At 38.8% G+C, this 20,865-nt stretch overlaps 1 protein-coding gene and 1 long non-coding RNA gene across 2 annotated transcripts in view; both read left to right on the forward strand.

Moving 5' to 3' along the window:
- The window catches only part of LOC144643447 (uncharacterized), a 72,756-nt gene extending 51,930 nt beyond the window's left edge, over positions 1-20,826 (forward strand). Inside the window, exon 2 of the long non-coding RNA XR_013568910.1 lies at positions 20,345-20,826. This is a non-coding gene — a long non-coding RNA (uncharacterized LOC144643447). The remainder of the gene's footprint in view (positions 1-20,344) is intronic.
- Positions 9-20,826, forward strand: LOC144643433 (uncharacterized). The gene is made up of 14 exons (XM_078502687.1): positions 9-215; positions 816-1,026; positions 1,536-1,936; positions 2,626-2,836; positions 3,191-3,588; positions 4,030-4,059; positions 5,351-5,761; positions 6,557-6,600; positions 6,988-10,257; positions 10,927-12,007; positions 12,577-12,793; positions 14,030-14,211; positions 19,391-19,429; positions 19,756-20,826. The coding sequence occupies exons 1-14, from the start codon at positions 38-40 to the stop codon at positions 19,767-19,769; spliced, it is 6,687 nt and encodes a 2,228-aa protein (XP_078358813.1). The 5' UTR covers positions 9-37; the 3' UTR covers positions 19,770-20,826.
- Positions 20,827-20,865: the final 39 nt, after the last annotated feature.

Below are 20,865 nucleotides of genomic sequence, written 5' to 3' on the forward strand. Positions count from 1 at the left end.
CGGTGGTGGTTTTGAAGTCAGTCAATCCTTCCAAGGGATGCTATCAAATGTCAATGTATGGGATAACGTGCTTGCTTCTTCAGTTATTGAAGATATGGCAACGTTATGTCTTTGGGATGAAGGAAATGAAGGAAAAGTATACACATGGCTTGATTTCATTCGCGCAGGAGGAGCAACACTCACTCAACCATCTTCCTGTGAACCCTTGGGCACAGGTGGGTAGTATTGTTTTGTTTTGACTGTTTTGTTTTGAATGGCTTGAACATTTCCCTTTTTCTAGTTTTAGTTTCCAGCAAAGTATCGACGAAAACGCGGTTTAACTTTAGCGCTCCATTAGCTCCTCTGGATACTATATTTATTTATTTATCAATTTACTTTCTTATTTATTGCTTGTTTGTTTGTTTTGTTCGTTTGTTCGTTTTTTCTTTCTTCTTTTTTCCTCTCTCCCCCTCTCTCTCTCTTTCTTTCTTTCTTTATTTATTTTGATAGATAGTTGGTTAGTTGTTTACTTACAGATTTGCAAAGTGACAGGTAAAAAGACAAAAGGACATGAGTTCTCTACGAGGCCGAACTACCTAGCCAAATCCGCAAGTTCAAAGAAAAAAACAATTTTCAGTTGATTTTTATTTCTTGGGACCGATTCGGCTTCTTTCAAGCGCAAAGATCCACAAGTTAATTATTCTGCACGAAAGCACGAAGTTCTGGCAATCGAGATCCTTAGATCATGTCGAAACTAAAATAACTAGCATAAGTAAAGATTAAAAGCTATTGAAATTGATCTACGCCTTTGTTTTGTTTTTTTTTTTGCACGTTAGACTACGCTTTCAGTTTTCCGGAAAAAGGAGTAACTGACGTTGTCAAAATCACCAACCTGCCGCGCAGTTTGTCGGCGTTCACCGTGTGTCTGTGGATGAGCTCAAGTATTACTCGTGGAACTCCTTTTAGTTACGCTGTTTCAGGCACTGATAACGAGCTGCTAATTGAATACAACAGTTATTTTGACGTGCATATCGGTGGTACAAAGAGGTGATGATTATATATAAGAACTACCTAGCTAGTTAATGAGCTGCCATTTTTTTTCACAACGTTCTCTTTTAAGAAGAGGCATAAGATAATACACGTTAATTCACAGCGTGTACATTTGCAATCTATCATTAGTGTACCAGTTCATTTATGTTAAAATTACTTAATTAAAGATAAAGTAAAACAATTTACTATATTTAAAGAGGAAGACACATCAGCTCTTGCTGGTTTTCATGGGGGTCATCTAACCCGGTCAAACTGGAATTTGAAAAATGTTTGTTTTTCAGGAGGAAGGAGAACCAGAGAACCCAGAGAAAACACCTTCGGAGCAAGGCGTCCTTTTTTCCTATTATTCTTGCATTATCCGATTTCGAGCAAGGGCATATTACAAGTTTGAAACGTTTATCAAAAGTCTCAACCGTGAAACTCTAAAGTGAATTCCGCGTTCGATTGTCGTAAACCACTACAGTTGAATGTCTGATAAATTTTATTATGGTATCGCATTTTGGCAGGGACATTGCAGTAACAGCTAACGATGGCGCATGGCACCACATATGTGTTTCTTGGGCAAGCAGTTCGGGATCATTGAAATTCTACAAAGATGGTGACCTGAAGGACGAAGGCACAAACTTCAAGAGAGGTCACACGATAAGACAAGGTGGAACTTTGGTGCTGGGACAGGACCAAGACTCGGTCGGTGGTGGCTTTGAATCCGCCCAATCCTTCCAAGGAATGCTATCAGTTGTCAACGTATGGGATCAAACGCTTGCTGCTGCACGAATCAAGGAGATGTCACAATCCTGTCCTCTAGATAAGCAAAATGAGGGGAATGTATACAAATGGCCCGATTTCCTCCTCCACGGCGGGGCAATGCTTGTTAAACCATCTCCCTGTGAACCTTTTAAAAGTCTAGGTAGGTGGTGGCTTAATACAGTTTGCGCAGTACAAGTCAACTCAATGTATGCGTGACAGTATTTGAGTAAGGTTCCGTGAAACTTCATTCCTTTCTCTTTTCATTCTCAGTTTTGTTTGAGTTTATCAGAAGTCTCGGATCATTTTGGGGAATAAAAAACAGGGGGTAACCATAGGGAATAGAACTACTCCTGACAACTATATACGCGGACTTCATCTGGGATGATTAAATTGTACCTCTTTAAAAAAAAGTTCAAACTCACGTGGTTTTTATCTCGGAAAATGCGTAGTGATATATCAAAAGGAGGTACATAGGATATTCTTCTTAAAAATGAACCAGGAACTTCGGTGTCGATGTCTTGTATGTAGAATAGTAGAAACAAAAGAACAGGGGGAAGCGGTATCAAGGCTCAGGAACAAGACGTTTTGAAACCTTCTGGGTATTTATGTCACTTAGTGGGAGAACATTGCCAATAATGATATAACAGCCGGCTAAAATGATGGATCTGAAGGTTGTTGCATAAAATTTCATTCGAGTTTCCACAGGCTGCGATGCTGTTAGTCAGCGGCAAGAATCAAGTGATTCATGGTGTCGACCAAAAGAATCGCGGGCAGCGGGGACGAGAATGAAGAATTGATTGCGAACTCTAATAAAACTGACATATTTCTTCTTCATTTTCATCACTTTAGACCATGCCTTACACTTCCCGGAAAAAGGAGTCACTGACGTTGTCAAAATGGCCGAAATGCCACGCAGTTTAACCGCGTTCACCGTTTGTCTGTGGATGAGCTCAAGCAATAATCGTGGAACCCCTTTAAGTTACGCTGTGTCAGGCACTGATAACGAGCTGCTCATCGAATACGACGGAAATTTCCACGTGCTCATCGGTGGCACAAAAAGGTAACTAGTCTTTTTCATGTTGTGTATGTTTCTGACTTCGAGAAACATAGACTGTTCAGGTCTGGTTATGTGTATTTGAAATTCAAAAGTTCTATTTGAGGCTGAAATTTTTAGGAAAGCGTAAAGCATTTTCCGTATAGTACATTCAAAATAAATTCCACCCTGATTTTTTGCCTTTTGGAACTACAGATTGGGCGAATAAAAAAATAACGCATACTGGAGCACTTTGAAAGAACGACTAAAATAATCAATACCGGTATATATATGTGTGCTAAAATTGAATATAACTAACACGGTTTTGGTGAAGTCGTTAAACAAGTTACTTAGACTGATGTTTACAACTTCCTTCTATAGCGGAACATCAGTAGCAGCTAATGACGGTGCATGGCACCACATCTGTGTATCGTGGGAAAGGGGTTCAGGATCATGGAAATTCTACAAAGATGGCGACTTGAAAGAAGAAGGAAACAACTTCAAGAAAGGTCACACGATAAGACAAGGTGGCTCTTTGGTGCTGGGACAAGACCAAGACTCGATCGGTGGTGGCTTTGAATCCTCCCAGTCCCTCCAAGGAATGTTAACAAATGTCAACGTATGGGATAGCGTGCTATCTGGAAGACTAATCCAGGAGATGTCAAAATCTTGCGAGTCAAATGATCGCTATGAGGGGAATGTATACAAGTGGGCCGATTTTCTTCGCGAGGGAGGGCCAAGCCTGACTCAGTCACTTACCTGTAAAGCGAAAAAAGCGGGTATGCGAAGCTTTGTGATATTTTCCATGATTTTCCTTTACAGTACATGAAAATTTATCATTAATGTATTTGTATGGATATTTCATAAGAGTGGTGTATTGGTTGTCACACCGTCGGGACGAAACTTCTGGCCATTGTGGAGAGATGGCTTTGACGACATTCATTATTTACGTTTTTTCTTCTAATGATAGTCGGAATTTAGATTAAAGCTTCACCTTGGTCTTTTAAGAACAATTACAAGATATAAAACACCAGTAGAATTTTCTGGTGAAAAGCGCTAGCAAAAACTAAAGATCATTATAGTACGCAAGTAACAAGAGCTTCGTTAATTTCTACATATTTACAGGAGAGTGAATTTATTTGAAATTGTGGCATAAATTTTATTGCCGGAAGGCCTACACTAACGAAACTCCTGAATAAACTTTTTTCTTATTGTTTCAGCACCAGGAGGAGAAAAGTTACCCAGTGCAGGTAAAGTAGAATATTTTCATTTCATAGTTCACAGTAAAAAGAAACCTTGAATTATTGTAAAAAATTAGAGACGGCCACTACTCACCAGGAAAATAAATGGATTCAACAAGAAGTCCCTATTATAATTCGCTTGGCCATTTTCATTCTCAGTTGTCAATTAACCATCAGTCTGTAAAAAAGGAACTAAATAAATTCTTGGTTTTCATGTTACGTCATAAAATTCTAAAAAACAAAATTCACTAGTCCTACTAATTTTTCGTTGTCATTAGACGTAAGATAAACTAAAAATATATCTTTTTGCAAATTTCCAGATCGATAGTGTCATTCGTTTTTTAAACAGAGCATTTTGAATATTTGAATTCTCCGTCGTATGTGACATCAAGCTGAGTGCCGTGACAAAGCTGTTTCAGTTTGAAAAAAGGCCTTTCCTTTCCGTTTTCAGCAGATTGAACATTTCAGATATAATAAGTGGTGTTTATGTGGAACTGTACTAGCTCATGAACCAAAGATTGCCGCTGTTGTAAACAGAATTGAGTTCCAGCTGGTTTCTCTGACATCACGGCGGCCATATTTGTGTAACTCAGAAGGACACAGATATGGCATCTCCATACTAAGCTTTATAAATTTGCATGGAAAAGTTCGGCAAATAACTCGCAAACGGTACACCGCACAGACCTGAAACTTGGAGAAATTGTTTATCTATTTATCGTCTATAATATTTGAAATTCATAGCTTCTGTAGTTGAATGGTTTCGAATTTATTTTTTGATTGTGTGACAGTGAAAACCAGCAATACAAAAAACGTGCGCTTTTTGCACGATAGCTAGATAATGCGTTTCATTTTTGCACAGATCAGACTATACAGCTTACATAAGCAAGTTATATCAAAATTTTTATTTTGTTTTATACAATTTTGAAGCATGTACAGTTAGCTGATAGCTTGAATGTATAATGTACCATGACTTCAAAAGACGAAATTTAGCTTTCGCACCCGAATGGTGTGAAAACTGGGAGGTGAAATCCCTTTTATAGCTTTTGTGGTTTAACTTTATCGTTGGTTTGAAATATTTTAAACCAGTTTGATTTTATTTTCCATTGTTTTTAAATTATGATAATGACAAATAAAAATCATACTGGTTTAAAAAAATTCATTTAAAAAATACATTTGAACCACAAAATAGCCAAACTTCTACTTTACGTCAGTGCGATTGTTATGTCACTGTTTTAAAGACCGTCGCGGAATTGTATTGACAATACTGTTCTCCTTTGAAGACCTTTTTTCTATATTTAAGGCGATTGGACTTACTGGAACGGCCATTACTACTACTACCGAGAAAAATCAGCCGCGAATTCCTGGTTTTCAGCCGAGGGTGTTTGTCGAGAACATGGAGAAACTGTTCACTTGACTTCAATTCACAGTCAGCAGGAAAACAACTTTATAAAGTCCCTCTCCTCGGGTGATGAAGAGCAATGGATAGGACTAACTGACCACAATATTCGAACGAATTCATTTAAATGGATGGATAGGTCCCCCTTCGGAGATTTTAGGCCTTGGGCGGATGGAGAACCAAACCAGCATACAATAGATGAAGACTGTGTTGCAATGAAACCAGATGGAACATGGATAGATGTGGCTTGTAGAAAGCAAAGGGTCGGCAGTGACACGCCATTCGACAGAAGAGCCTTTACGTGCAAGACTTCTGGTAAGAATAGATCAGTATGAATAACTTTAAACTATCGATTACCGTCAGCTCGCTCATTCTTTATATATTGCTGGCATGCCTGATGGTAAGCTTATGATGGCATGTGCAAAGTTTGAACTTTGTCAAATATGGCCAACTTAAGCTCGCAAAAAAAATATGTACGATGCTACTTAGTAATATTTTGGCTGTGTTACAAAATACATACTATTTATGCAGCGCTTTCGAGTGGTGTACTAAGGAATATCCCACGAGTCACTTGTATTTTCTCGTTATACACACGAGCCTTAGAAAATACGCTTACTAAATTCCATCGAGAATAAGATCGCAGCGCAGGATGGGACGATTGGGTTGAATACCGTCGAATATACAACGGCTTTCCTGTATTTTGATTGACTGTATTTTCTATGGCATGGTATAAAGTCATATACACCATCCCGTTAATTTGTACACTTGAGTATTTTAACAAACATGCACATACTTCAAATCGAGCTTCCAAGGAATACTACTATAGGGATTTCTAATACAGATCACGCAGCACAATTTCAAAATGTTATAGTTTGCAACTTTCCAAAGCTTTCCAACCCGAAATAGCTCCTACCGATATGTAGTGCTTGAGTGTCCACACACCAGCACATTGTAGATCACTCTGTGGAAAACATGCCTTATATACAGTCACGGAATAGAAGCAAACGCAAAGCCGGAACGCTTGCGCGAACGGCGGGCGTGAAAAATCAACGATAAAAATCTATGATTAATTTACGATTAATCTATAATTATTTTTCAAATTTGTTTTAGGAAACACAGTGAGTTATGGGCCCCCACCGTCCACACCAAAACAGGCAAGTTTTAACTGATTTTTCAGAAAAAAATGGTAATGAAAACAGTAAAACAGTAAACTCAACAGTAACTTTATTTCAAAGATTTCTTACAGATTCTTAGCGGCTCGCAGGTATCCCAGCTATTCTAAGCGAATCACTGCTATTCTGAGAATGATACGGTTAATGTTCAAGAAGAAAAAGAAAAGTAAAATAGAAAAGTACAAACATAAGCAAGTGAAAACTGAGTAAATTAGTGGAAATAAGGAAAAAGAAACTCGAGGACTAAAATTAATATTGTATCATTTGCAAGTATCAATTCGTTCCTTTTCCAATATTTTCTTCTTTTAAATAAAGTTAAATCGATAAAATGATTCCATAAATTTGACCACTACCCTTTATTATTCAAAGGTTAAAGAGACCCACGAGCCTGCAATCTCGGTTGTTGATCTTAGCACCGGTGGACAGTCAACTAAAATCTCCTTCTTCACTGCTCTTCACCACATCGCACCAAATACCAAGTATTCTTCTACAGCTGATAAAGTTCAAAAGGGCGCTCTCTTAAAGTTTGGAGGATATGTACACATGACGTCAGAGCAGCTGGGTCCTTTGAGTTCCCAACGACGCCGTGATGCGACGCTTAAGAAGTCTGGGGCAGTGATGGACCAAGATAACGATCTTATCGGAGTTGCTGATCTGGATGGTATTGTTGACAAAATCGAAATTCCTCACTATTCAGACATGAGCACAATGGGTTCAACCAGTTCACCTGGCTTTTCTATTGAATTCTGGATAAGGCCACGGCGTATGCCTGTTGACTCGACTCCCATGGCTTTGTATTTTAAGTCATCTCCATCGTCTGGCTCCATCAGTTTAAACTTGAAGTTAGATGGCTCTCTCACGTTCTCTGCGACTCCAACAAGCGGAACGCCTTTGACCTGCACAACAGATGTATCGGACGAAACGCACAAAGTGAGAGCCTTGGTATTTCAGCATATAGCAGTGACTGGGACTGTCGGAAGCTCACTCAAGATAAAAGTGAATGGAGAAACCGCCTGTCAAAAAACCACATGGGGAGGTATGACAGTCCTGCCTGCTTCAAATGAGGGAACACTGATTTTTGGCGAAAACCATGTCGATACAAGGCAACCCATAAGGTTTAATGGCCAAATAAGCAATATTCAACTATTTAGTACGGAACGAACCAAGGGACAAATCGATAGAAGCATTCAGCAAGCAAATCCAGCTGCTACTGGTAGTGTTGGGTTCTGGTCCTTACAACAGTCAGACAAGATAAACGTGATTCACTACGTCATTTCAAATTCACAATCTGTATCCAATTTAGAGGTTCTAGAGGATTATGATCCCCCATTGACTGGCTTTCCAGTGGAGGCTGTTGTTCGAGGTCAGAAGATCTACATTATACGCGGGACAGGGGATGGCCATGTGGAAGCAAAGAAATTTTCACTCAGTGCTGATAAAAGAACCATTACACCTCTTTCTGGTAATCAAAGAATTATAACATCAAGCCAGTCAAAAAAAGGTTGTTTAGCAGCAGCCGTGGACGACGGCCGAGATCGCTTGATGGTCATGGAATGTTTCGCGGAAGAACAATCTCCCGGAGCCCTACGCATTAAATGGAACGTTTTTGATGTGGACGAACAAGATCGAATAACAGCTACAACTCAAACTGGGAGCACAGGTTCTTTACTTGTGAAAGGCATCGGCAGTTTAGATACGCGACTTTCTGCTAAGATTGTAAATAACCACCTCTTACTTACGGCCGGTACAACCTCGAGTGCTTCTATTCTTTTTCTTGACGTAACACTTAATTCTAACGGTTTACCATCGATCTCAGTAAACGAACTGGCGACACAAACTGTTGGCCCTGAGGTAGTGAATAATGGTGCTACGTATTACGCATATCTCAAAAAGGAAACTGACGCATCTTTAAAGCCATTTTTACGACGACTTCGCCCAGAAAATGGCGCCGTGTCAAGTAGCTACATCATAGAGGAAAGAGACACTAACCCTACAAGTCTCGTGGCAACAAATCCCATCAGCAGTAACATGCCTGACAATGACTGGTTTTGGTTCTTATTTAGAATCAGCACGATAAATAGTGGTGTTGCCATCCAGAGTGGAGAGAGAATTAACATTCAAACTCCAGATAACAATCCTGAAAACGAGAACGGCTGGAGTTACGTGAAACTCAGTTGCAAAACCCTGCAAGCAGACCAACGTGCTGAGCAACTAAACTTTTGGATATTTAAAACAAAGTCCTGTGATCCGAAAAATGGCGGATATTCAGTTGTGCCTGGTGAAATTGGCCCAGATGCCTGCATTTTACTTTGGCCAAAAACAGAGCAGTTTGAACCTGGTCAGTACCAACACATTCTTGCTCTTCCAACAGATAGAGAGATCGAGAGTGCCAAAGTTAGGTTTGGATCTTGGTTTGGCCCTTGGCGTCTCGTGATTCCCATGGAACCTTCACCAGTTCGTCCAATACCAGTGACATCTGGCTCATCTTCAAATTCACCAAGAAATGTTTATCAAGGCAACAAGTACTCCCTTCTTCATTTTGGCGAAGGCATCTCACTTGCAGCTCCTTCACAACAAGCAGGAGTAAGAGGTGGTCTTCTTCAGTTTGCTAAAACAACCGTAGCACCAATTATAGTATCAAACAACGGAAACCCAGCTTTGATAAAACTTATATTCAGAGGAAATGGGGGATCCTTTCCTCTTGTCGCATTTCCACACGATCAAAAGGCTAAACTGGAAGTTCTTTTCAGCACTGTTTATCAAGAGGGAAGCTATGCCCAACGAAGGATGACTTCAGGATTATTTTACAGTATTGCATATACTCCACCATCAGATTCCTCATCTTCAGGGGAGTTCAAAAATCTTGCTCGAATTGGTGGTCTTGAAACCCTCGAATATCCAAATCCTCCAACTTCATTCATTTGGCTGATTCCTCCGCCTTTCAAGGTAACTGGGATGTGTGCTGCAATTTCCACCCTCTTTCAGTTTAACGATGATACGGTGAAAAATATAGCCCCTAACTCGGTTGCATCATTGACAGAGGTAATCACTAACGCTGTTGGTCCTGGCAGTTTTGGAGAGGGATTGTTTAAGCCATTCCTTTCTGTACATTTTGACGTTGCTATAGTGAATAAGATTGGCGAGCAAATACACGAATCGCTCATGCGCAAGATTAACGAACACATTCCCAAGCCACCACCTGCAAGTCCTACCAATAGGCCACCACTTGATACACACAGTTGGCAAGAACTTGCGGATTTGGAAGCGTGCGTGTCCTTATCTAACACAACATTTTGGGAGGATAAAGTCCAAATACAAAAAATTAAAGATAAACTCTCTCAGGCCTTGCGGTCCAAGTGGATGAACAACGAACTGTACAAGATTCGTGAACAAGTGGCACCGAACTTTCTTCGCGAAGCTTCCGCTAGGTATTCGGCATATGGTGGAATACCTGTCTTAATAGCCACAAGACTTAGAAGTAAAGAATTCTTAGAAGAACTACTGACCAAAGACAAATCGTATATACAGCCTATTCTGGATTCTCATCTGAAAGTATTAGACTTTATTCGACCAGACTTGGGAATAGCAGTCAGAGAAGACATCATGAGCGCACTCACGGCAAAAGAAATCACTGCACAGGTTTGTTAAACACTTATTTTAGTCGAATTGTTAGGTAGTGTGCATGTCTTCATTACTATATAGGTAGTTCAATAAAATCACTCTAATTCACTACTTAAATAATCAAGGTTTCAGTGTATCAAAGTCACACACCGGTTCTCAATTAAGCGCCGTAAAACCCGATCGAAAGTAATCACTTATGTCAATTACAGATGAAACGATACAAATATTCAACAGGAAACCTATAAAAACAAGAAGCAAGTACATGTAACCGGTGCGAAGCGTGGAAAACGTGAACAAGCGAAGTTTGATTGGTTTTGTTTTTAGGTTGTTAGTAATCGGTGTAACTGTGGAATGCGGAAAGGCGGAAAGGCGGAACGAAAATCGGCGTAACGAGATTTTTTTCCTGTTTTTCTTTTTCTTTTTTTAATAACTTAATTAATTTATTTCTATGAACGAAATTAAAGTAGTAAATTCTCACTTTGCAGACCTACAGACAGCGGTATCTGGAACCCATTACTTTTTCTTTATTTCACACACAATAGGCCACAATATCGTTTGTGTCTTGTACGATCTTTGGACTTAATTACGTAAAACTGAGCAAAGAAATATCCATAAATAATTACAAGGATTCTAGCATTAACTAGCAGAGACTAGCATTAACTAAATAAATTTATTGTTTTTCAACAGCCTTGGTCAATACTAGAGTCTCTTGACGAGGAAAAACAAAGAGAAGCTTTAAGTGCCGCGATTGCGTCAATATATGAAGGGCCGAATGTACCCGAAAACGTGAAAGTTACATTCGAAGAATCCATGAAGGAATTACTCAATGCCATTCTTTATCCCATAACAAGCACGCAGCTTGGAGTCTATAGTAATTTCCTTGACATGAGAAAGCTCGACGTCTTGGCCCGAGTTGACGAACGCGCTCGCAAGTTCAAGACGGACTTCCTGGATATTTTCGTTCAAAACAATTTAGAGGACATTAAAGATATTAACATAGCGAAACGACTGCATCGTTCAAGAGGGAGGATTTTGAACTACCTTCGGAAACAGCCAATACTGAACCTAGATGCATGGGAAAGAAATTGGAATGCATATTATAAGATAAATAGGATGACATATAAAATAAATCGAATACGCGACAACTTTAGAGCGGAGCTGAAAACCGCAGACCCTGTTCTCCTCAAACAGTCAAACGATTACCTCAGTCGCAAAATACGCAGTAGTCCTCGTTTTGTCGCTGGTTTGTCGCATACGTTCAACGTGCTGGGAACGGCCGGTGCCATGTACAGCGTAATTAAAGAACTCTCCGATGCAAACAGTGACACTCGTCAAGGTAACCCGAGAGCTATCGCGACTGTTGTAGCAACAACTATTGGTGGCATAGGATCCGTTTACGGCACCATCTCGGCAACCATCGACTTAATGAAAATCATAAAAGAAAGATTTTTTGCGCCGCCCAAACCTACCACGAGATTCTACGGCTTTAGGTCCGCCGATGAATTTTATACAATTGAACAAGAGCTTGCAACAGAAGTTAGTGTGGATCTAACTAACATGGAGAGACACGCAAGCAGGCTGGCTCGTATGGCAGAGTCCAAAACAATAGGACGCGTTTTTACTGCTTTTGGGGTTGTTGCTGACGGCATTTTCTTTGCTATAAGCGTGTATGACCTGGTTGAGGACTTTAAAGCAGACACCAGGGATAATTGGAAAATAGCAGACGACTTTTTGTTCTTGGGTTCTGCTGCCATCGGAGCAGCTTTTGGTAAGTGGTTAAAAAATCACGGTTTATTGTCACCTGAGGTTGTTCTTTACTTGCTTTAAGGTGGCTCTGGAATTTTCAGTCTCAAAAATTTTACTGTGGAATGTTCTTCTTGATTTTTGACTGAATAGACATCGCAGTCTGAACTGCAAATATTTCGTATAAAACGTCTTTCGTATGCATTGTAAACCTACGCCATTTTGTTTTGGGTTCAAAAACAGACAAGCATTCTGAGTGAGGAGACCACTGTAAATGTAATATAGTAACTAAAGCGGTTTACTACTATCATAAAACCTTATGACTATCATCATAAAGTTTGTTTCTGCATGTTATCCAATGGATAATAGAATCTGTCTCATGCAGCTCCAATTTGTGTGCAGCCGCATTTTCCTGCTGAGGGTTTTTGTCTCTTTCACTTCTTAGAGTAGGTTTTTAAGAAAAAAACTTATTCGACACAGTTTGAATTCTGGTTTCAGTCTAGTACGGTCGTGCGCCTCAATAGGAGAAGAGAAATTACTACGATATGATACGATTGATAAACACTTTTTTTTTTTTTTTTTTTTTTTTTTCAGGTATAGCCTCCTTTGCTGCCACCTTTGGTGTTGCAACTGCTGCAGCAGCAGCTTCTGGCATAGGGGCTTTGGTTGTTATTGGGATTGGTCTGATCGCCTTAATCAGCGACGCGATAAGACAGCGAGTCAGAGCAAAACAAGAAAGAAAAAGGCAATGCGATAAATGGAAACAATGGTGTTCTTGGGGCAAAGGCATTTTCCACCACTATGGGCTTTTGTAAGTTTTTTTTTTTGCCTTAATCTGTCTTTTGATGTAAGTGGCGCAGCTTAATGTTGAATGTTTAACAAAAATTTGTGAAAATGAAATCCTTGCATTCATTTGTTGACAAACTAAAAGCAGTTGGAAAACAGATCAATTAAGCATAAGTGGGATTTAAATAACGGAGGAAATATATTTACAAGTAAACATAATTCCGTGTTTGACGAAAAATAGTCCTGCATTTCCTCTTAATTGTGATGCAATCAAATCGTATACTTTCCGTAAGGGAGAAATATTTTGTCCAGAACTTAATAGAGGGTTCCTTTTTAACTATCTGTTTGTTGCGAAGAGAGGTTTCTGACCGTAATTTCTTTGGAAACTCAACCTCCTACGGAGAAGCTTTATGCACAACTTGTTTTCATTGAAGAGTACTTCAAGAGTTTCAAATCATGTCCATATTTGACAAGTCAAGTGACTGGACTAAAAAAATACCTAAAACTGAAAAAGCATATAGATTTGAAAATTAAAATCAGTGCCAATAGATAAAGAACGTCCACATGGTTATGGTGGCCCGAACCTATTTATTTACGTGATGGTTGCATTTTTGAATCGCGCTTTTTGGCAGGAATATTTCACCGATTTCTTCAAATTCAAAGTTTTGTGTCCTGAATGAACAATGTTCGAATTTACGGAAAATGGCATTCGTTTTTTCGTCGGAATAAAATCTTTTGAGATTTGAACATATTTTCAAAATCCAGTTTTCACCACAAATGTCCATAAATTTAAAACACGATGACAGATTTCTCCTTAACTTCAGCAAATAAGCCTCAGAGCTCTCAAGTTCTGTACTAGGAAGTTTCATGACAATCCTGATCATGCAACTCGTTGCACAATATGCTGGTCAAAACAAATTAAATCTAAACAATTTAAACACGCATCCTCAATGAGAGCAGTGAGGTCTTTGTCTCTTATATTCTTCTAAAACTACCGATCACCAGTCTATTTTTGTCAATTGCGCGTAGTCTGGACCAAAGGTAAGGACCAAGATATCTAATGGAGTATTTTCCATAACGAACTGAAGATCGAAGTCAGCTTTTATAAGAGAATAGCCCATCTTGCAGCGGCTTGTCGCCTAGTGTGTCCCGACCTTTATAAAAACTGAATATTGTCACCAAAACACATCGGAGGGAAGATCAATTCGAAATTTAAATTCAATCCATCTCAAGTAATCGTTTTCATCTCTGTACTGTGCAGGAAGGATAGTGACGCAGATCCTTGCAGCAAGTGCCCGACAAAGAAGCACCACATCTTGCGAATCATACGTTCAAATCCGGGCCTTTTCCCCTCTGCTTTAAAGAGGGCATTGATGAATGGACTGAATTCAGGAAAAGACGTCAAAAGCCTGGTTCCAAGTTTGGGAAAAATTGAAAGGAAAAGTAGGTTTGGTAAAAAAGGTCTTTTAATATGGGAGAAATAACACGTTTAAAATGGGTGTCGAGCGCCATAGCTATAATGGAGTAACCATTAGGAATTCATCAAAATGGTTACAAAAGCACTAGCAACATCTCACCCAACTTAATTCTCATGAAACGCACGTGAACAGATCGGACATTTTAGTAGTTTTCAAAAAGGGAATTTTCTTTGCCATTTTGGTATTGAGAAAAAGACCGCAACGAAATCAGTTTGTGGAATGAGCTACTTTGACCACAAATGTACAGTCTGACAGATACTTACGATGGTAATTGTTGCTGCTATAAAACAGTGATATAGCTTGATATAGAAATTAAAGAGTACGTCCTGGACAATGACATCAAATGTTATGAGCACAGGTTTCCTACGGTCAAACATATGTCGGTAAGAGTCCTTAAATGGATTTCGCTCATACTCTTACCATGGGTAGGCCTTAATATAAAATAAATCACAGTATACTTTGTTTGGCTAAATATCGATTTGTTTTCGAGAAAATCGATAATTCTAAAATCCAGCAAAATTGACGCTTTCGGAGCTCAAAATTTATGCCGAGTTTGTTAGCTTCGCGTCGAAAAATAAAGCACTCTGGAAGAAAAGTACCTATTTAATATCGAAGAATAACATCAAATTAGTACGTCGAAAGCAATTTCTGCTCTTAAAGTCCTTTTATTTACAAAATATAATTAAGTTTATTCGACACACTTTTGATTTAATTCAAAATAGGTCAAACTTATCGCTTTATTTAAGTATGAGCGAAGCGAAATAAATGGCCGAAAATTTGGTGTTAGACAGATAAATGATTGTTCTTTTCGATACTAAAAGGATTTCCTGGAGAAATGATTTAGTGCGATGCTTTCAGATCTCAAAGTTGCTAAAAATTCGTTAATTTAACCGACCGTGACATTGTTGATCTTATCAACATTATGTAAACATTCCACGCAAAGGTTAATTTTCCCCATGTGAACTTCAACTGAGTAAAATAAAAACATAGACTTGCTTACCGTGGTGTTCGCTGATACATTGTAAATCCTGTTTTCCTCATTTACGACAAAACCTAAGCCCTCGGCGAAGCTGTTATCCAATTTTCTTGACGCGCCATTTGTAACTGATTTCCACGTCTTGAAGTGACAGTTCTTTTCCATGCATTCTTGAAAACAGTCCTGAGTCTTAACTGATCAGTGTAAACAGGAATACGAAGTACTTTGCTTTAAATCAACTTAAAGCTTAGCAGCAGTGGTAGATAAATCGATACGGCCGGCGAATCTTCGTTTCGAAAACCGCCATTTGAGATTTGTCGGCCCTTTGTCCTGCGGTATGCAGATAATTAATTCACACTTGAGTAACTTCCGGCACATGAAATCGACAACCACCGTGACCAGATAGCACCCTCCTTTTCGAAATATTGGTCGAGGCACTATTTTTATCATTTTAACATAAGCTCTCAATGAAGAACTTTTGGGCTGAACTTGTAATAAAGTTTCACTTCAGTTAGCCACCGTTCGAGAGAGTTGTTAAATGGTTGCATGAAATCCGGGTGGAAAGTTCTTCTGTTGCGTTGCTTCGCTTTGTTTCATATTTTTTATCCAGTTCTTACCCTTGTTCAAATTCTTGTCCCTTCTTCAGTGGAAAATTTGAAACGACGTTAAAATCCCTATAAGACGGAGATCTCTTTTAGACGAACTGAGTTGGAGCCGGTCCCGAAGGTACCCGTTTCAGAGAGAGTTGGCTGTACACAAAGCCTTAGATGGCGTCGTTGGATCCGTCTCCCGTGAATGTCAGTTAAAAATATATATTCCGCTGTGTAGTCTAGCCTGTAAACAAGCTCTCCTTCTTTCTCCTGTGGAGGATTGGGCGAAATAAAAGCGGGAAGGAAAGGTGGGGAAGGGGTGGGGAAAAAAGGGACCATATATCATGTATATGCAGTTGTAATACCAGTCACGGTAAACAATTTATAATAAAACGCTGAACATTTATGACTGTATAAAAAATTATTGGTGTAAAAATTAAGGAAAGGGTGCTTTTCACTTCATTAGATTAAGCTAGGTGAAGAAAAGTACACGTAATCAGAAGTTTGTTATGGACTTCTGACGTGATGCCATATTTTGTATTTATTTCTGCAAAGTACAACAAAGCATTTATACCAAAGTAGCATTATTAAAAAAAATGAGCATAATTACAGTTGAGCATTATATCGGACAAAAAACAAGCATTGTTAGAAGCATAACATTCCCTTTTTACCAGCGTAATTGGAAGGGCCTCTGGTATTCAGTTAGAAAGAAATTGCATTCAAAAGATACCGCGTTCTAGAAACAAGTCACCCCGTTTTGGCTGCTGATATTTTGGAACTTTTGTGTGTTCAAAATACCATATCTCGTTCTAGATATCGTCTGATATTGAAAATCCCGTTCTAGATCGGGAACCCAAAACCACGACCTCATTGGACGGCACAGAGCCGTTTTTGGGGAATACCCCAGCTTCGACAACTCCTTCCTAATAAAGTTCGCCTATTGAATTGAGAATTAAGGTGATTATAAAGTTATTACTTTATATCTCTTGTTGTTTGGAAACTTGAGTCGTATTATAATTATAACCGTCTTATTTATGAAGGAATAGACTGCGGATAATATTTGAAACTTAAACCGTTTTCCCCTAATAGCTTCCAAATCAACTCAAAAACACACCGGAAAACAGGTTTAAAAACAAAATATTTATATAATGACTATGATATTTTTAAAACATTTGGGTTCCCTGACGGCGAGGCGCTTGTCCCTCCCCGCAAGCTCTGGCGGGGGGGCACCTTCCCTTGTTTACGCCGGACCCCAACAGAATATATACATGGTCATATTTTTTAACATTCACGGAAGACGGATCCAACGATAACATCTTAGATTTTGCTTTCACCTGTTTTGCCTTGACCTAATCAAGAACTTGGACAAAGGTAAGAACAAAAAAAAACTATAAAGCGAAGCAACGCAACAGAAGAACCTTAGACCCGGGAGTTAAAAGCGCTGTCATGCAACTATTTAGCAACTTTCACAAACGGTAGCTACCTAAAGTGAAACTTAATTACATGTTCGGCCCAAAAGTTTTTCATTTAGAGCTTATATTAATATAGCAATAATATGGTGCCTCAACCAATACTATACCAAAACGCAGGGTCCCATCTGGGATCTGGTCACGGCGGTTGTCGATTTCATGTGCCGGAAGTTACGCAAGTGTGAAATACATTATCTGCACACCGCATGACAAAGGGCCGACAAATCTCAGTTTTCGAAAAGAAGATTTGCCGGCCGAATCGATTTATCAACCACTGCTACTGTCCGGAACGTTTCGGTCCGATTTTCGGATAGGATATGCCTTCTAATTACACGGATAGGATAGGCCTTCTGTTTACACGGGGCCGTTCTGGAACCGGTGCGGGACGGAACCAAAACTGGACCTGCTATTTTGCAGGTCAAGTTATGGAACCGTTCCGGACCGGTTCCAGAACCGTCCTGTGTAAACACATGGATCGGTGCCAAACGCTTCCGTGTAAACAGAGGCCGATCCGGTCCGGTCCAGTTCGGAACGGCTCCGGTCCGGTCCCGTGTAAACGTAGCCTAGCTGGTTAGAGTAAAAAAATGACTGAAAAAACGGCAAGGACAGGATTAACACCAGGTGTCCGTCTTATAGAGATCTTCAATAAGGGAGAGTTGACTCTACAACTGTTTTGCCTTAGCCTAATCAAGAATTTGAACAAGGGTAAGAACTGGATAAAAAATATGCAGCAAAGCGAAGCAACGCAACAGAAGAACTTTCGACCCGGAAGTTAAAAGCGCTTTCATGCAACCATTTAACAACCATTTAACAACTCTCTCAGCCCAAAAGTTCTTCATTGAGAGCTTATGTTAAAATGATAAAAATAGTGCCTCGACCAATATTTCGAAAAGGAGGGTGCTATCTGGTCACGGTGGTTGTCGATTTCATGTGCCGGAAGTTACTCAAGTGTGAATTAATTATCTGCATACCGCAGGACAAAGGGCCGACAAATCTCAAATGGCGGTTTTCGAAACGAAGATTCGCCGGCCGTATCGATTTATCTACCACTGCTGCTAAGCTTTAAGTTGATTTAAAGCAAAGTACTTCGTATTCCTGTTTACACTGATCAGTTAAGACTCAGGACTGTTTTCAAGAATGCATGGAAAAGAACTGTCACTTCAAGACGTGGAAATCAGTTACAAATGGCGCGTCAAGAAAATTGGATAACAGCTTCGCCGAGGGCTTAGGTTTTGTCGTAAATGAGGAAAACAGGATTTACAATGTATCAGCGAACACCACGGTAAGCAAGTCTATGTTTTTATTTTACTCAGTTGAAGTTCACATGGGGAAAATTAACCTTTGCGTGGAATGTTTACATAATGTTGATAAGATCAACAATGTCACGGTCGGTTAAATTAACGAATTTTAAGCAACTTTGAGATCTGAAAGCATCGCACTAAATCATTTCTCCAGGAAATCCTTTTAGTATCGAAAAGAACAATCATTTATCTGTCTAATACCAAATTTTCGGCCATTTATTTCGCTTCGCTCATACTTAAATAAAGCGATAAGTTTGACCTATTTTGAATTAAATCAAAAGTGTGTCGAATAAACTTAATTATATTTTGTAAATAAAAGGACTTTAAGAGCAGAAATTGCTTTCGACGTACTAATTTGATGTTATTCTTCGATATTAAATAGGTATTTTTCTTCCAGAGTGCTTTATTTTTCGACGCGAAGCTAACAAACTCGGCATAAATTTTGAGCTCCGAAAGCGTCAATTTTGCTGGATTTTAGAATTATCGATTTTCTCGAAAACAAATCGATATTTAGCCAAACAAAGTATACTGTGATTTATTTTATATTAAGGCCTACCCATGGTAAGAGAATGAGCGAAATCCATTACAGGGCTCTTGCCAAGAATTTTCATTTTTGTTTGAAATTTGTGCATATGTCCTCTTATGTCTTTATTAATCTTGCCATTTTTTTAAATGCCTTTAAAAGAAAATAAGGTAAAAATGGTTGCTGTTATTACAAAATTCTGGACTCGTTAATTGCCCGCTTGATTATATTTTGAAGTACTTCAAATCAGTGATTATTTTTCTTTTCTTCTTCTTCTTCTTACAGCTTGTCCTGCTTGGTTACGCCATGTTTTCAAACGTCAAGGTTGGTTCTATTGTAGACACACGGTGCCTTCTTGATCATTTGTCCTTTTTCATATTCAGGATAAGTTCCAATAATACGAACCTCGCTTGCAAACCGCGAGCCTGAAAGACTTGAAGCTTTTAACTTCCCCGAAAATTTAGCTCAAAGTGGTCCAATTACCATTTTATTGATCATTTGATTCCTTTTTTATTGGTAAAATCATAAGAATTTCACAGGTTTTCACCTTTTTTATTATCATTTGTCCAACTGATCGATTATTTAAGTAGTAGCGTACGCGTGTTATTTGATTTTGTGTACGTTATTCTCTAAACTTCTCTCTCTTTTAGGAAAACGTCGTTGAAATTTTACGGAAGTAAATGGAAACTGGAAAACACCCAAGAATGCTACGACCAATAAAATACCGACGAACTTAAACTAACAACTTAAAGTTATATATCGTTAATCGCAAAGTATTTAGAAAAATATGATTATATTTTCTCTAGCTATTATTGCCCGCAAAATCCACATAGCGCAAGTAAGATAAACCACCTCAAAGTCAAATTAATAACAATTAATAAAATACAGCATATGTTACCTTTTGTTAAAGGTTAGAGATATATGCTGGTAAGGAATAATGCTTACGCGTTTATGTTCCCATTCACGGACTAAAACAGCCAGAAAAAAAAAAAAAACACAAAATTACGTTATACACTATAAACCAGAGCGCGAAAGTTCTTTGAGCAGAACTGTGCGAGAAAAAAAATATACCGTATTTTCTCGATTAAACGCCGGGTCCCGAATAAACGCCGGGTCTCCAAGCTGTATTTGAAAATAAACCCCTTAAATAATTATTAAAGGTTTAATATGCCTTAAAAATAATGTCTACATATATAGCTGTCAAAAATAATGAATAAAAATCATTTCGTAGTAACATAGGGCTTGAACAAACTCCTGGAATCAAATAATTAATTAAGCCCCTTATTAATCCAGAAGTGGACACAAATTAAATGATACAGCATTTCATTAGCTTAACGCCTTGATATTTCACTAATTCAATCGATTGAATTTGGCATTTATGACAAGTGGTATCTGATGGGCGCGGTGAGCTGGGGCATAGGCTGAGCTCGCAAAGGTCGACGATATGCAGTGTACGCTGACCTGATGGACCTTAGGTACTGGGTTCAGGAAACTATGAACGGAAGCTTTTTTATTTTCTAACGAAAACGGAATTAAAAAGCAAGTTTAAACGATAAGGGAATTAAAAAGCAACATTATTTGATGCATGCAGTAATGGTAGTAGTAATAATTATGCTTGTACTACTTGTAGCTATTTAGTAGGACGCACGCTCGGCAATTTCAAAACCAGTTAATTATGTTAATTATGGTTGGTAAATAAATAAAAAAAATGGATTAATGGATTGGTTGTCTGATTTATTGATTGATCGTTGGCTGGAGGA

This window comes from Oculina patagonica, chromosome 2 (assembly GCF_052425735.1).
Source record: "Oculina patagonica isolate OP01 chromosome 2, crgOcupat, whole genome shotgun sequence".
NCBI lineage: Eukaryota > Metazoa > Cnidaria > Anthozoa > Scleractinia > Oculinidae > Oculina > Oculina patagonica.